At 41.7% G+C, this 17,951-nt stretch overlaps 1 protein-coding gene across 1 annotated transcript; it reads left to right on the top strand.

Annotated features, from left to right (window-relative positions):
- The first annotated feature begins 369 nt into the window (after positions 1-369).
- Positions 370-15,237, top strand: ITM2A (integral membrane protein 2A). Its single transcript, XM_039488332.1, has 6 exons — positions 370-624; positions 4,009-4,140; positions 4,430-4,618; positions 7,442-7,552; positions 9,587-9,737; positions 13,003-15,237. Exons 1-6 carry the CDS (start codon positions 541-543, stop codon positions 13,089-13,091), a joined length of 756 nt encoding a protein of 251 aa, XP_039344266.1. The 5' UTR covers positions 370-540; the 3' UTR covers positions 13,092-15,237.
- Positions 15,238-17,951: the final 2,714 nt, after the last annotated feature.

Below are 17,951 nucleotides of genomic sequence, written 5' to 3' on the forward strand. Positions count from 1 at the left end.
CTTTCCCCCAGGAGGAAGGTGGCAGGGCAGCGCTTAGGCCCTGGTTGAGAGGAGCAGCTGACAGGGTCCTGGGCCTGTCCAGGCCGGGACGTGCGAACAAGCGGAACCGCCGCATAATTGAGCCAGTCAGGCGGCTGGACGCTGGGGTAGCCCCGCCCTTGTCAGCTGCCCGGGCAGGAGGCCGAGGGGGGTTGGGGATGTTTTAACAGGACTGTGGATTCTGGAGCCATGAAGCAGCCGGGGCTACTCCCGCTCGGCCTCCCAAGGTAGCCTCTGGCGCGGCACGGCACGGCACGGCAGTATTGTGACGCGCCCGGCCTGCAGGGAGCGCCCCCGCTCGGCTCGCCTCAGCGCTACGAGCTCACGGTTTGACTCACTGGACGCAGCCCGGGCCGCGCGCGCGCACGGAGTACAGCGGCGGGGCGCGCGCGCGCTGGCTCCTCCCCCTGGCCGGGGCTGCGGGGCGGGCTCCAGTCAGCAGCTCGGCGGCGGCAGGGTGAGTTGCGATCGGACGCTGCGCAGCTCGGAGCAGGCAGCACCATGGTGAAGATCGCCTTCAGTTCTCCCTTCGCCCAGAAGGACGAGCCCAAGAAGGATGCAGCTGAGGCACTGGTGGCTGACAAGGTGCGGGACGGGCTCTGCGGGGAGCGAGCCTCCGCCGCCGCCGGGGAGCGACGAGGGGACCCGGGCCGCCGCCGCCATCTTCTCATAACGTCTGTTGGCTGGGGGCGGATATAGCGCCCCCAGCTAGGGGCTAAAATGGCGGAGGGCGAGGGCGCCCCCTAGGGACGGGGGCCCCCTCGATTCCTCCTGCCTTGCTCCCGGGTGAGGGGGTCAGCGGCCCTGCCGCGCTAGGGGGAAGAGGGGCCTCCGGTCCCTACCCGGGGGAGGTGCCTGGTCACCTTCCCCCCGGGCCGGCAGCGGGGCCGGGGCTCAGTGGCTTGCCCGGTGAGCTGCCGCCGCGGAGTGGGGCGCTGGGTTCTGCGGCGCCCTTGGCCTGCCCGGGCCGCTCTTGCGCTTGCTCGGGGAAGCGGCCTGGGGGAGGAAGGGAGGGATCCATTTTGTGTGTGTCGGGTGGGGCGGTGTTATTGTTCCTGTCTCTAATGGAGGCCGGCCGGGGTGTGCAGGGCCCTCTCCGCTCTGGCCTCCCCGCGGCCATTTCCTTCCCTTTAACCCGCTTTCTGTTTGGATGGCGTCACAGATTGCTGGGCACCCCGCGGCGAGCTCCGCTTAACCAAGGAAAGCCCCGCTGCGCAGCGAGCGCCGCAGCTCCCGGCTGTGGAGCTAGCTGGGGGCGGGGGTGACTTGTATGGAAATGCAATCGCACATGCCCTGCTTTATGCTCTGTGCCACCCTACTTGAGCCATGAATCCTCAACGTCTAGGAGTACGGCCTGTTCCGTCCTCGGCCAGCCCCGAAGTTAGCTTTAAAACCCTCTCCACGCTCCCAGTAAACAGCGTGTTCTCATGCTGGGGAATGATCACACTTTAATTAACGAGCTGACCCGAGTGTTGTTTTCAAACTCTAATCTCTGTCTCAAACGTGGCATAAGCATTCGTAGTGAAATTGGCAAAAAGAGTATTCTGGAAGGACTGAGCCAACTAGCTCAAGCAGTTTTGTATCTTTTACCGAAATCATGTTGCTGGTCAAAGCCTTTTTGTCACTCAAAATTGGTTCTGCCTGAACATGCAACTGCCACTGCTGTTATGAAAGCATTGTTGCCAATTGTTAGGAAAGATGGAATTGTTGTAAACTGTATAGGGTTATGGCTTGTGATCTGACCTACTTTGTGTTGACTGTATTATGCCTTTCAAAATATTCTATCAAACTAAACTACGTACATCTATAGACAAACTCCTCATTCCAACTCCAGGGTAATGTAGCAGATGGTCTTAGAGGTGCATGAATACCATGCAAATCCACTTAGCCAAACTGAATTCATTTTTATTTATGTTTGCTTCCTTTTTGCATTTGCTATAATAATACAAAGCAAACAAGTGTTCTGGCACAAATGTTTGCTGAAACAACACATTTTTAAGAGCACACCAGAGAATACTTGTACAGAAAACATTTTAACTCAGATGTCAGAGTTCACACACAATCTCTTTCTAAGATAAATAAGCAAACAGCAAATGTCTCATGATGTGTGTACCGTAGTCAGCACAAACCAACATAGTTTTTTTTTTCTATTTATTATAAATTGAAATAAGCACCCATCTAGACTGCTTAGGGGACCTTCACAATTAGAACCACAGTATTCAGTAGCACACGAACATTTGATTCGGGTAATCATGAGAAAGGATGGGGAACTATTTAATGGTGTATGTATGAATAGAATCAGTACAGTATCATGATAAAGATAGGCAGGTGCAAAATAAAACTGACCTCAATAAATGTAAGCTTTCTTTAAAAGATGTTTTATTTTGTGCCACAATCTAAATGTCTGTATGGTGAAACAAATTCTCACTACACATAAAATGTAGTAATTTTTCAACGATATTTTCCAATCCACTACTAGTGGCCATTTTGATGAAGCAATACTTGTTACACCAGTAGTATGCAAGCAGAATGTCTGATGAACCAGCGTCTGACATGGACAAAATTGTGTTAAAACTGATTACTTAAGAGCTAGTTCCTTCCGTATGTGAATTTTCTAGTTTGCGATTAGCAAAACATGGATATGCCTTTTAAAAAAGGAATTCAGTAATATTCTTACGAAAGGCCCTTTTAATGTGCTTATTTATTTGTATTCCAGTAGTGCGTAGGGGTCCTAATCATGAATTAGGGTCCCACCGTGCTAGGCGCTAGGCACAAACAATAGATGGTCCCTATCCCAAAGAACTTGGAATCTAAGTCAATAGTAATCTTTTCCTGCACTAACCTGCCATGGGAAATCCAACCTGTAGTTGTTTTTAGATGTTTTGATGCTCCATTTGCTCAGCATATGCTGTTGGGTGTGTGTGCAGTTGGCAAACATAGCTAAGGGACACAGTCAGTTTAAGATAACACTTATCTGAGACGTTTGCTTCCATTTCTTAGAAGTAGCATCTACTGTTACTTCTCTGAATAAAAATACTTTCCCCATTTGTTGTGCATTTGGCAACACTGTGTACAGAGCCCACCTCCTGGCTGTATGGGCCTCTTACACAGCAACAGAGGGAGAAGATCACTTAAAGAATTGGAAAAGGTTATTGTAAAACCACAAAAACTGGCATGGGACTGGGAGTAATAGGATGACACTGAGATATTTACATAGCATCTGGTGGACTTTGCTTTGCACCCTCTCCTGTCAGGAATAAGTTATGAAAGGAGGTCATTTTATTAAACAAAAAACCAAGCTTTAAAAAAGCTTGAATGAAATAAAAATGATCTTGTCTGCTGCTTTAAAAGTTTTTGAAACTTGCTGGAGTTTCTTCAGTTAAGATATCTGAAGAAGGATAGTTATACACATGATAAATAGACAGTTGAGAGGTGGCCTCAAGCTCATGAAATCTGCTGTATCTCGAACGTAAGACATAACAATGAAATTTTGTATATTTTTCAAATCAAGTTAGAAAATGGCTACTCTTAAGGTTAGTGGAAATGTGTTTTTTTTTGTTTGTTTGTTTTCCCCTATACTTTGAGTCTATTGTGAGCAATTATTTATTTTGAATATTCTGAAATGGAATAGTTTAACTTCAGAGGACATGCCATTTTTGCCCAATTCTGGAATTCCAAAGGATTTTTGAAATTTCTGCTATTAGCTGTATGTTTACACTAAACACTTTCATTGCATGTGTTTTTTAAAAAGTTGGTCTTCAGTTGCCATGGCATCATACCAGGAAAACCTTTCTCAGGTACAGCCTCTTTTTCCCAAGAGACATATCTGCAAGTTTAGCCATGCCCATAGTGACACCCCATGTGGATCACAAGTCAAGCTTGAGCACTTAAACAGGTAGCAGAATAACGATGACTGTAAATTCCAGGCAACTAAATTGTATCAAATCTCTCATTCCTTTTTCTATAAAGGATCCAGAAATTGCAACACATGGAAATGAAAATTCATCTGGAAGATGTTTATTGACCCTTTTGGGTCTTGCATTCATCTTAGCAGGGGTTGTGGTTGGTGGAGCCTGCATCTACAAGTACTTCATGCCTAAGGTATTATGAATATTTATTTGTTCAGAATAAATGTTTGGTTTTGTTAACTTTCATATTTTGACAACCCTAAAATCAAAATACTAACTAATTGTAAACAGTAAGTTTATTACAGGATTTCTGTCATGGTATTGATAAAAATTCAGGCTTAATAACTGGAATGAGTCATAGGCCTTGACAGTTGAAGCTTGGGTAGAAAAGAACTATACTAAACTTCTGATTTAGTGTTAGATTAAAATTTAAAAATAAAGTGCAACATCAAAAAATAACAGCTGACGTTTTTTATTTTTAGCATAAGGTGTACCGTGGGGAAATGTGTTACTTTGAAAATGAAAATCAGGATCGTGCTCTAGAACCGTACTTCCTGCCCATTGCAGAAGAAGCTGATATTCGGGAAGATGATAACATAGCAATCATTGATGTTCCAGTTCCGAAGTTCTCGGATAGTGACCCAGCAGCTATTGTTCATGATTTTGACAGGGTGAGTTTAAAAGGGGCATTTTAATGCTTTTAGAAAATGGATGGCTTTTATTACTGATGTGGCCTCTGGACGATAGCTTTAAATGTCAGCTTTATGTGACTTTGTTCTTGAGATTATATCCTTTCAGTGTGGCGCCAACAATTAGGCATCTCACACTTCTGGTAATGAAATGTCTGTTGATAATCTTTCCCTTGGTGTTAACAGAGTTTACAGTCTAGATGTAAACTCTAGCTACTCCTCTCTCTCTCTCTCAAAACTGAAAGTCTTTTCAATCATAAATTAAATGAAACAGGTTCATTTAACAGAATGGATCTGTCAGTTGCTGTGTGATTTGACAATGTTGCCCATGATAGATTTTGTAGATTTTGGGAATGAATGGTGCTATTTGAACTGGGGAAAGGAGAGTTTTGAACCTGAATTGGGACAGGAGAGTAAAAATTGCCAATAAAAGAAATTTTTTACATACAAGATCTTTTTAGTTGTATACAGCAAAATGCAAACTGAGGGAAGCCCCATACAGCAAAACAAATGCCAACTTCTATTTTTTTTATTTTTTTGGTGGGTGTGGCAGAAAGGAAGCTTCTGACAAACTCCTATTTTAAATGTATTTAAAAGTAGTTGAAAACCAGGAACTGACAACATTATTGGGCTATTCATATATGGCTTCCTAGAGCCAGGATTCTGTGGGGTGGGGTGTAAAAACATTGCTGCAAAAGTAACCAAATCTTATATTTCACCTAAAACATAAGGATCTCTTAGAGATGGGAGTCTCCTTTTCAAAAATCATAACAAAGGAAGCCTAGGTACTTAGTTTGAGAACAACTGCCCTCAAAGTTTGGATCCCAATCAGTCTTCTCCAAAACTGGTGGTCTTGTCAGCTACTCAGACATCAATCAGAAATTGGCATTTTTGAAAATTCCACCCTAATTTTGCAAGGTTAGGGTATGGGAAATAAAGACCTCCTAAGAAAGAAAGCAAATCTGGGAGTATGCCACCTTGAGAAAAATATTTGAAAATGCCTACAATTTAGTGTATTTCAGAAGTTTAAAAACAACAATAACAAAAATTAAGTTGCTTTTCAGAAGTGTATACTGAAGTTTGTTTTTTATCCTTGGACAGTCCAAGACTTCTGCAGATTAAATTTCAACTTTTTTTTGGATGGGGGCGGGCATCTCCTGGAATGGAAACTCAACTTATGAAATAAACTGAACACCAAAATGTGTATTCTTCTTAATGTTTAACATTTCAAGTTTCTGCTGATTCCTTTTTACTTCATGTTTTCTTCACCCCCTGTATGCCCTTTGTGTACTTTTCTTTTTCCTATGTTGTGTTCTTGCTATACTCCTCCCCACATGTAGAGCATGTGTATGCTTCTGTCTATCCATCCCTAGTGCTGCATTGCTGTAAGGCAATTCTTTTTAACCCAGAGTCTAAAAACCTTCCCTTAGTTTTCCTTGGTTGCAAAGCTATAAATCATCCCATGCTCACTGGAAACAACTATATTTCCAGAGTCCTGAAGCAGAAATCACTTGTGCTGGAGAGTAATGAAGCCTTTTTCCTTCCTTGGTATAATTTGAAATGTCATTTTAACGGACAATTTGGTTAACTTTTTGTTCTCTCCCCCTCTTTAATCCCATGAAGTTAGCAGCTTTTGGCTGCTAAAATCATGTTGGGGTTGGGGAGGGAAGGAGAAGGATAATCAGCATGATGTGGGTGTTTTAAAGATGTTTCATGACCTGCTAGGTTTAGCAGGCCAGTACAGTGCTTTCAAGCCAAACACTTTTTCCAAGATCGGGCTATAAAAGGGGCTTTCTGATAATATGAGACAGTTTGCCTCTTCTCTCTGAATTTGAGGGAGTCTTTCATGGTCATATGTCAAGGGCGAGACTGAAAAAGGCTACAACTGGGGTTTCTATGTAATGAAGTCTACCTGGACTATTGTTGAACCTTTATTGAGAGCAAAAAAATCATGCTGAAATGCCTAAGGAATTCCTACATACTAAAGACTTAATACATTTTTTTCCTCTTCTAACCAGTACTGAAACTCACTATTGTTTGTTTAAACATATCGCTTCTATAAACAGAAATTGCTTTGAGTATTTAGAGTGGGCATCTACAGTTGTTAAGGATAGATTTTTTTATTTTTTTTTTTACAATCTTACCATCAGTTGAAGGGACTAGGCAGTTTATGGTAACTTTAGTGAGATTCTGCAAAGTATTATGCTAAATTATAGTTCATACAAATACTCTAGTCTAGCTATTTATATTAGTAACTACACTGCCCCATGAGGATTCTATATCTTACAGCTAAAGGCATTATAATGTAACTGGAAAGTGACATATCAGGGTATGTTTCCAGAAAACTAAGCCAGAACATGGATGTGCTGTTTCTGACTAGCGCCATATTTTAATTAGGCTCCTATAATTACAAGAAAATATCTTCAATATACCAAGTCCTCTCCCTGATATTAACGGTCATAAGATGCTCCTTCCTGGTAGGAAGACTCTCTCTTTTAAAGTATTAAGGCATATACACCTGTGGTCTGTCTTTCACTTCCAGTTAGGAGGTTCTCTTATGCGAGGTAGAGCTGTAGCCTTTTTCATGTTCTGAAATTACCAACAATAAACTTATTTTTAGTTCCATCACTGCTTGGTCTAAAAATACTAATTCTGTTTTGATGTTTTTAATATGCACTGATCTTGGCCTGCTAGATACTTAATGAGTTTTGTGTTTCACAGAATCTAACAGCCAGTTGTAATCATCACAACTTAAGATAGCACTTGATTTATTGAAAACAGCTGTTAAACTTCTTTCCATAATAGCTTCTGACTGCTTACCTTGACTTACAACTGGGTAACTGCTATGTGATCCCTCTGAACACATCCATTGTTATGCCACCAAGGAATCTGATGGACCTGTTCGCAAAACTGGCGGTATGTACAACTTCTTCACTACTTTGAATAGTATAGCTAAAGGAGTGATTTCTGATAATAAATGAAACCGCAAGTAAAAAGTTCAGTAGCAATAACTGCCCCCTTTCCAAAATGAACCTTTTTTGCTCCCAAGGGTATTATTCCTCAGTTTACTGTCATTGTGGTAAAGCTTCATGGTCACTCTTTATCCATTCAACAGGTACAAAATGTACTAGTTGAATGGATAAAGAACTTGAGTTTTCAGGGTAACTGCTCTCAGATACTAAATATCTAGCTTTAAGAAAGCTAAGAACTTGCAGATAACATCAGATCTGGCCACTACGGAGAAACGTGCAGCCGAATTTGGAAAACAGGTCTGAAATTGGAAGTTACTTTCACAAAAGAACTGAATTCACTTGCTCTTCCAATTGTTGACCTCAAATCATTCACTGAAGTGCAGTTGTGAGTTTATTTCATGATACAAATTCAAAACCAGTTGTGTGGCAACTGTTAAACTCTGAAACAAATTGGTACTTTCAAGGGACTCTGCTTTTTCAGAGTTAAAGTAAGAAAAACCTGATTTCTGCCTCCAAATGAGATTATAAAATGGGTTAAACTTTCCCTGGCTGTGTTTTTATGTAGATATTTTTTCAAAGCCAGTGTAGACTTGTGCAATTTGAGCCACACATCAGCTTGTTAAATACAGCAATATGATAATTTTTCACCTTCGTGAAGACATTAAACTTTCAAATAACCGAAACTTTATTTTTTTTAAACAAACATTTTTAACCCAAACAGGAAACCGCTATTAAATTATTTGACTTGATCTTAAATTTTAGGATTTTTTTACCCCAAACCAAGAAAATCAGATGGCCTTTTGAAACTATTTAAAACTTCTAATATTATTCAGGCCCCCTGCAAACTAAAGAAAAACAATGTGTCATGACAAAGCATTGAAATCAATAGACTGTTGTTATCACCTCTGACCAAAGACACAAACTTAAAGGCTGCTGGTTTCTAGGTTTAGTTACTTGTGTTGGAAACAGTAATAACTTTTGCTAGACAGTGCCCATATCTCCATGGAAGCAGACTTTATAATCCTTTCCGATGTAGTGTATGTGCGTCTTGAAAAGGAGCAGGCATAATAGTGTCTAATAGCTGGAGTGAAAGAAGAGGATCATGTTTTAGCACAGTGTTTCTCAAACTGGGGTCACCACTTGTGTAGGGGAAAGCCCCTGGTGGGCCGGGCTGGTTTGTTTACCTGCCCCATCCGCAGGTCCGGCCAATCATGGCTCCCACTGGCCGTAGTTTGCCGCAGCAGGCCAATGGGAGCCACTGGAAGCGGCGGCCAGTATGTCCCTCGGCCTGCACCGCTTCCAGCAGCCCTGATTGGCCTGGAGCAGCGAACCGCGGCCAGTGGGAGCCGCGATTGGCCGGACCTGTGGACAGGGCAGGTAAACAAACTAGCCTGCGACCCCAGTTTGAAAAACGCTGTTTTAGCATGTTGCACACTGCTCTTCTAGTCATGAACATTCAACTTTTCCTTATGATACCATATGCTATAGTGGGCATATGAAGCCGCTGCATCTACAGAGAAGTTATATCTGCCATGTCATTAATATATTTGGAAGCTGTAGCTGCACTCTTTTGTGTATTCATGGTATTTGGAGATAGTTTGCCTCAAATAAGGAAAATACAGAAATACCACTTTTGAATAATGGTGGGGGGTTGAACAATTTACTTAGACTGTCAGACTTACTTCAAGCTAGTTGGGGTACTATACTAGGAAAGTTGTAGTTAGCTAGACTCACTCACACAACCCAAGCACATGAAGAAATTAACAATTTGAATGTGACCCTTAATAATGGGTAGGTAATGTTAAAAATGAATCCTGTTTTTATTTAACAATCTAATGAACAAAATTAACACTCAAAATCCAGTGGTGGTCAAAATTATTTATTCTTTGTTATGTGACCATCCAGAAGACTAGTACAGTTTCTTAACAGAACGTTAATGAAGGAATTTAACTCCCTTTTCTCTCTCTCTTTTTTAAAGACTGGTTCTTACTTGCCTCAGACTTACCTAGTTCGTGAAGAAATGGTGGTAACAGAAGAGATAGATAATGTATCTGATTTGGGCATCTTCATTTACCAGCTTTGTGTAGGAAAAGAGACCTTCAGACTGCAGCGCAGAGATCAGAGAGCAGGTGAGTGTTTCCTACAGTATAGGAAATGTACTACCTCAATAGAGAGGGGAAATAGGAAACCTAAAAACTTCACTCCAGAAACAGGTAGGTGTTAATGCCCCACTAAACAGGCTATTGCTATGTTTACCTACGTTTTTATTTTAATGAGGAACAAAACTACTTTATAGAGTTTTTGAGTCTGAAGATTTTCTCCTCCAGTGAGACATGGTCTATTACAGGTTACAAAACCCTCACTGATATGCCCAAAACACCAGCCTGAACATGAGTTCACTTTCACTCTTTCATTCTAGTCAGAGGTCCTGAGATGATGGAGTATTTGGAATTTGAGAAACTAGCTTACGTATGAATCTTGTTTGCAGGGGTGGGAGGGGCATCCAGATTTAACAGTCTAATGTTTGGATAATTGGCCTTCAGATAATAGGGGATTTCTCTTTTGTTAGATTTTACAATTTGGCAGAGTGTAACTATTTTAGATGCTCGTTGTCACAAGTTATGAATGCTTCGAGGGAATCTTAAAAGGAAATCTGAAATACAGATGCCTAGATCTGCATGTGATACCAATTGACTTTCATGCTTTAAATCCTAAACATTTTGATGCAAGATTCAATTGCAACCAAACTAGAGCACTGCCATCTATTCAGGAATGAATTTGGTATCTAAGTTGTTTGAAGTGAGTCTGAATACACAAATATGCTGCCAAAGCCTTAATGATACTGGGGGCTTTCTGGTCATCACAGCTCTTTAAAGCACTCAAGGGGGTTTTTAATACTAAACTATACTGTGAGGTACATATTGACATGAATTACTGTACCTTCTAGAAATTAAACCTTTGCATCCTAATATGTAGGGGGTTGGTTAGAGGAAGTTGTTTGCCAAACAATGAACTTGAGGTTCTTTTTCCCTGCTCCATTTTACAGTGATCCTCCTGTGTGAAGTGATCTGAAAGGGTATTCCTTCACAGCCTGTTGGTGCTGCTCTTTGTATCTTAAATTTGGAGGTGCTTATCATAGAATATCAGGGTTGGACGGGACCTCAGGAAGTCATCTAGTCCAACCCCCTGCTCTGAGCAGGACCAATCCCTGGGCTGGCCAAGGAACAAGGGACCCTACTAATATGTGCTGCTGTTAGGTAACTGGTACAACTCCACCTTGAATCAACATTTATCTTTGTCTTCTTCCTGCTCCAAATCCACCAGGATTTTGCGTATTCCTTTGATATTGTTGCTATTGGCAGAATAAAACTAGAAATAGAAGGATCAGTTGTTTTGTTTCTGCTTCTGTTCTGCTGACAGTAGGAAAAGCTTTATATGCAGAAACGGGAATCTCTCAGTTCCCCTGAGAAGCTTACAAACGTGCAGGGGAGGATGTTAATTTTAACGCCCTTGGTAGGCACACACTTTTTTTTAGTTCAGATGGATACTTTGTCCCAGCGAGTTGTCGATTCACTGAAGACTTTGCATAGTGGACTGCACTTGCCTAAATATGAAATCAGTTTTCTTTTGCTCTAGTGTATTAACCCTCCATTAGTGTTGCTGACATGCCATACTAATGCATTAGCATTGACTGCAGGAGTTCAAATCTGCCATTTGCATGAGTTGCTTGCATGTAGATCTTTTCCAGGAAATAAGTAAAACCACTTTACTGCGGTACAGTATGTTGCTGTAATTAAGCTGGTTTGCCCTTGCCTTTTTTTTTTTTTTTTTTAGGGTTTTGTAATTGTACTGTTAAGAGAATTGCTTGGGTCTAAAACTCTCCATAGAAAATCCTAGTCTAAAAGATAATGTCTTGTTATTAATATGCAGTAAATGCCTCCATGCCCTATGTAACCAGGAACACTAAAACTGATGAAAATCAAATGGTATATTCTTATTTTGCAAACACTTCTTTTGGGGGAAGAGAAGAGGAAATAATGGGAAGACACAAGAATCATGTACTTAGTAGATCTTCCATTCAACTGTTAATTTCCAAATAATTTCCTGGCCTGATATTGGGGATTGAAGACACGGTGCCTTTAGTTAGAGGTCCTCGACTCTTGGAGTTCATGTCCTGGAATTTTGCCACTCATTTGTTGACACTTCAAACCATGTTGTTTTCCCAGGAAGTCTTTTGGGCTTGGGGAACAGAGGAGGAAGGACAGTAGTGTGTGGCTTGGTTTTGTTGTTCTAGTAAATTTTTAACTGAGACTCCGTATACAGGGCAATTTTATACAGAACTTCCCACTGACTTTATAAACCTTCTACAAAAGCTATTTTAAAATAAGCTAAAATTCAAAGTGAAGGCCAACCTTCTTGTCAGTTTATCATAACAGTATAAGCAGACTGTTAACAGCTAGTACTCTGGAGGAGACTTTCATCGGAAACTCTTGTTCTATGTGTTCTGTTAAACTACCCAAACAAAACTGTTCCTAATAGTCAGCTTCTTAGTTTTCATGAGGTATCTGACATCACTCAGAGCACTCCACTAGGGAGACTGAATTTGATCAACTATTGCTTTGATTACAGTATTGCCATGTTTCTCTTGTCCTTCTGTCTAATCTTTTTTCATTAAAGCCACGTGGGAGAATCAGTTTTGCTATGGTAGGGGTCGGCTGCTGACATGTACTGATAGTGCTCTGTCAAGTTTTTAATGTATTTTATCCATTGTTAGCAGAGTGGCAATCAAGGGCACAATCATATTCCTATCAGTGAGTGGAAGCTTTGCTATTTATTTCACTGGGACCAGGATTGGGCCCCAGAGGAGTAATCTCTGCAGTGTTTTGGTGTAAGTGTATCTGGCTAAACAAAAAGGATCGTGTTCCGAACACCCTCTCTGCAGCCACTTCAGAGTTTTCTGAACCCTGGAGGGGAAAGAGGAGCCTCAGGAGCTTGGAAGAGTTATGAAGAGCTATGGTTTAGTAGGGGGGTTATGGCATGACCTTAGTTTAGAGACAGCAGCTTACAGTCTGAAGGGCTAAAAGGGTACTAGAAACAAAGAAATTTACATTTATTCATAAGAGGTATTTAAACACCTGTTTGTTTAGCCCTAGTATAATGTCAACACAGCTCTGAGAATAGTGGGCTCTTTATATTTAATGGGTAGAAACAAGCTTGTGTACAACCATAGTGACAACTAACTGAATGACCTTACACTACTGTTGAGTACTTAATTGTATATTGCCAGACTAAGCTAGTCATAAACTGCTATCTCTTAAGAAATATACAAATACATCTAGCTATCTGTAAAGAACAATCTTGTAGCTTGCTAATTTACTTTTTTCTTCCACCCAGGTCTCCAGAAGCGCTCAGCTGAGAACTGTCATACAATCAGACACTTCGAAAATTCTTTTGTGGTTGAAACGAAGATCTGTCAACAGTGAAAGACACTGGATGGAAAGTGACTATTTCACATCTTCATTAAAAAGTCTGAGCTTTACAGTTTGACTTCTAAATTAAAATGTGCAGTGATAATCAAAAGCCTTATTATGCATCTCCTGTGTATTGCTTGTGTTACAAAACACACAATCACCATTTCAGCTTTCTTTTGGTCCTTGGTATAACAGACTATTTTTAGTTGTCTTACGTAAAACTGAAGTTTGAGACCTTTAGAAGAAATGTGTTATCAACTTATCCATTGAATGTGTCTGACTTAGAATTTTTCTGGGAAAGGCAGAAAAAAAATATATATAATGTTAATTGATTCCTTGGTCGGAATTACTCCTGGGGGAATTCTATACCACTGTGCATGCACAGAATTTATGTCCCTGTAGATTTGTTTGTTTCCCCGCAGAAAAATGGCTTTCTGACGGGGAAGCAAAAGGAAGCCACAAAAGTGGTCATGCGACCCTCCCCAGCACTACATTTTGGGTGCCCAAGACAGCCAGCAGAGAGGTAAATCACTGTGAGGCAGGACTGGGGAAGACACAGCTGATGGTTCCTACCCTGCACCAGGCTCAGCAGCTAGTCCTGGCTGGGCTGGGGAGGATTGGACTTCCTCTTCCCTTGGGGCTGGGTCAGATCCACACCCAGATTTCTTCCCTGGCTGTAGGAAGCTAAACAAACTCTTCCTCCCTCCTTCCCTCCCCCCTCTCTTCCTGCACCCATCGCTCCTCAGCTGCAGGGATCACTGTATAGGGAGTTGCTGCCCCATCCATCCACCCCTGTGCATTCAGGGCCCCTCACTCCCAGACCATCCTGCCAAGCCTCACCCTCTTCCCCCTCCCCACCCTACCAAGCCCCAACCAGCTGCACCTGGCTTGCAAACCCCCTAAGCTCCCTCCCCCAGCATCTGACCCCCACACACACCCAGACCCCCTGCTGAGCTCTATCTCCTCACACTAGGACCCCCTCTGCTGAGCCCCAACCACCTTCAGCTGGACTGCCCAGCAGAGTCCATTACTGTTGCACCCAGAACCCCCCAACAAGTCACTGCATCCAGATCCCTCTGCACTTGGATCCCCCACTGAGCCACCTGCACTCAGATTGCCCCACTCTGAACCCACATTGGATTCCATCCACGCTTGGATCCTACCTTTGCTGAGCCTGCCTGCCCGCACCTGGTGCATGGAGGGGCAGGTCTCTGGGGTGTTTCTCGAGCAGGCCCACTCCTGGCGCTGTCAGGGTTGGGTGCAGCCTCATTACTGAGTCTGTGTCCCAGGAGGGAGCTGCACAGTGAGCTCTCACCTCTGTGCAGCCAGTGCCCTGTGCTTCCCGATGCCATGCTCCACATTTATTTGACAAAACTTGCAGAATTTTAAATTGTTCATTTTTTTTTTTTTTTTTAATTTTTTGGCCCAGAATGCCCTCAAGAGTAGCCGGAATCAATTCTTATACACCTTTTGATTTTTCACAGAATGACTAAATTTAATGCATTCATAATCTGTGGTTTGCACATTTAATGTAGTTCTGTAGAATTGCTCTGCACTCAGTTTTCTGGTTTAAAAAAAAAAAAGACAAAAAAAAACCTTTCAACATTTATCGTTAAAGGTTTTGTTTTAACTTCCAGGTGTGAAGCATGTAAAATCTAACCTCAGTGATTATAAACCTCTAACATTGCTTTTTTCATTTTGTGCAATTACTGTATTGAACTTTGTATGTATATTTGGAACCTTCCCTAAGTTTACATTTAAATTCTTTATACTTTTGTTTGATTTTTTTGTGGTATTTAGTTGTCATAGATTTAGTTGCTGTTAATCTCTAAAGTTTGTGTCAGTATTTTGGTTATAAATTGGTTTATCTTGTAACTGCTTGTTTCATTAAACCTCTCTTGATATGGCCCACTTGTGGATGTGACTGTAGCTGTAAATTTAACAACTTTGGCCTGTACAACAAACTTTTTAGATCAGAACTTTTTATGAGCAAGTAGCATTATTACTGCAGTCAGAGTATTGTTCCTTGTTGAGAACTGCAGTATAAAGATGGCAAAGAGTTGCTAGAGTGCTGCAGATTCAAAACTTGAGTCTGTTTTAATAAGGGACTTTATATTGGCATTATTCCTGCAACCTTATAATAAATGTTTCTCTAGAACTATGGTGTTGGTCTTAATTGACACTTAAAGTGGTGGCTGGGTATACCCTAATGAATGGGGGTGGGGGGGGAAGTGGATTTAGTGTACTGTCATAGCATATTTCTAAAAAAAAAAAGGTAAATATAGATGCAGCCTTATGAAGGAAACGCTCTTATATCTGCCTGATCATTCTTGTTCCTCTAATGTACTAGTGGGTATCTAAACTCAATGTGGAAGTTTCCAGCTCTGTACCAGTTGTTTTTCCCCTTAAAGGTGCTAGTTTTTGTTTTGTTTTTGGAGGCTGTGGGGGAAGAGGGCTTCTCATTGTGTTTTTTTATGAGTGTCCTGCAATTCGGTAGTGAAGAAAACTTTTTGGACTGTGAGCTGCAGTTGACAGCTCCAGTGCAACTAAAACCATAAAAATCCTTTCACAAGGCTCTTTGATAGCAGGATTAACAAAGATAACTTTTTTTTTTTAATTTTTGTTGGGTACATTGAGACATACAAAGTAATATTCAGTAATTAACTTCCACGCTCCTCAACCAGACAATGCAGATATTACTGAAGTTAACAGCACTGTAAATGAGTACTGATGATGATCATGTAGACTTTGTGGCTTCGCTTTGAATTGAGATGTGTGCACACACTGAAGAGTCTAAAATAAAAAGCTCACTTACCTGTTATTGCAGAATTTCATTTTTATCTTGTAAATAGAAAATTTTGCTAGCAGTTGAGCATGAGGATCAGCATGACATCCCTGAGTTTTTACCTTAAGTTTAAGAAAACCCAAAACTATAAATGAGGTTACATGTGCCACAACATATGACACTGCTATACAGAAATAGGTAAGAGCCACTTCATAGTGGCTTTGTAACCAGTTACTGTCCCTGTCACTCAATCCTGGTGTTGACTTCTTTAGAAAAAAATGTACCAACACAGGTTAATGTAGCACACCTCTATAACACTTACATTTCACTTTGTTTGGAAAATGAAATGGTTACCATTCTGCAGACAGAACCGTGATTCAGGAAATCATTCTAGCTAAATGGGTGTTCTGTCGGAAGAGCTGGGAAGCAATTGGTGGTTCCAGAATGCTCTTTTTTTTTTTAGGATGCATGTTGTAGCCATATATCAGCAGAATTTAACTGCTGCTTAAGCAATGGGATAAACTGATACTGGGGAAGAGGGGGATAACTTTCTGCAGGAACAGTGTATGCGTTGTGCAGACTTACTCATCAGGTTCCGTGAAGCTGGTGATGATGGTCCTATCACAGGGGGTGGTGAAAAGGGGCAGTGTGACTTTGCCCAGATTGACACTCCCAGAGCTGAGGGTATGTATCACTGTCTCTGTAAGCAGAGGCTGTGCTACAGACTCACAGCTCTCTTCTGAAGGTGTTACGGCTTCTCTTCATATCATTCTATAGGGAGGAGCATGTGGCCCTGTATGGCTCTAATATTCAGTAAAGCACAGAAGCATGGTAAGTTTTAAGCACATGTTTCAAAGTGCTTTGAATAGAGAGAGAAGGTCATGCTCATTCTTCAAGCCCGAGCTTTGCTAAAGTGGGGAAGAAGTCTGACTTTGTAGGATAGAATCCCCTTCTTTTGACTCTTATTTGTCCCTAGCCCAGACTTGCTGGGGAAGTCACTCCATCTCTCACTTGATTCTTCCTCATGAGTAATACCTCAGAGGATGGATTGTTTTAATTTGTTTTGACACGCTTGTGTGGAAGGGCTTAGAATGTTTAATACCAGTCAAGTGGTTACGTAGCACTTAAGTCTCATCTTGCTCTCTGATCAAGATCTTGGCGAAACAGCAATCTACTACTCTACGTTTCTAAGGACATTTCCAATCACCTACGTTTTTCCAACTCGGCTTTAAGCAACACTGAAACCCACAGCTGTTGTACAATGCTAGCACTGAATCCATTAGACGTGTCACCTAACCTAGAATGCATAACAAGGATAATAGAGCAGATGAGTGTCTCAAAATACCCAGGCAGCTAAAGCTTCCTCATTCTTTGAATGGAGCTACCTACAGATCTAGGCAGACTTTTTTGCTTTGTTTTGGGCTGCCAGCTTGCAGCACATGCAGTGCAGCAGATGGTGCTGATAGTCCTCTACAGCCAAGTTTCTGGATTATCTAACCCTTTTTTGTTTTGCAGGATTAATTGACATTTCAGCTGTACACTTCAAAATGAGGCTGGAGCTTATCCTAGTGTTTGACAACTTTTGCCCATTTTGTATTAATTGACAGGTATAAGAATGGGAGGATCAGGCTCTAAGGCCTAGATTCACAAAGATAATTTAATGCCTAACTGTCCCTTGAGATGCCTCAATTCAGCATCAAGCCACTGGCATTCACAAAACTGCTGCTCAGCTGTTAGCTAACCCTGTAGGCACCTTCAGCACCTAATTTTCCAGTGGTAAAATCCCCTAGGCACTTCAGTTTCTAGTTTCTGGTAGTGGGCAGGTACAAAGCCACCTAAGAGGAATGCCTAGTTTGTGAATTCCCCCTAACCTCCCCTGTGGGGCCTGATCTGGTAGGTGTACTCAGAGCCCACCTAGCCCCTCCCCCAAAAGACAGGAGGGCGGGTGGCCTCATTACCAACAACTCAAGTGGTTAGAGCACTCTCCTGTTGAACTGTTCCACTTTATGTGAAATACTTAAAATAGACACTGGGCCAGAGAGAGAGAGACTATACCCAATGGGTAGTGGGAAACCTGGATTGAAGTC

The sequence above is a fragment of the Mauremys reevesii genome, linkage group 9, assembly GCF_016161935.1.
Source record: "Mauremys reevesii isolate NIE-2019 linkage group 9, ASM1616193v1, whole genome shotgun sequence".
NCBI classification, from domain to species: domain Eukaryota; kingdom Metazoa; phylum Chordata; order Testudines; family Geoemydidae; genus Mauremys; species Mauremys reevesii.

What these genes read in the sequence shown, in the direction of transcription:
- ITM2A (XM_039488332.1), top strand. Translation starts at nt 541, where the DNA reads ATGGTGAAGATCGCCTTCAGTTCTCCCTTCGCCCAGAAGGACGAGCCC. An exon ending in TTGTTCATGATTTTGACAGG is followed by an intron (nt 4,619 to 7,441) that starts GTGAGTTTAAAA and finishes TTTCCATAATAG; the next exon opens with CTTCTGACTGCTTACCTTGA. An exon ending in GCGCAGAGATCAGAGAGCAG is followed by an intron (nt 9,738 to 13,002) that starts GTGAGTGTTTCC and finishes TCTTCCACCCAG; the next exon opens with GTCTCCAGAAGCGCTCAGCT.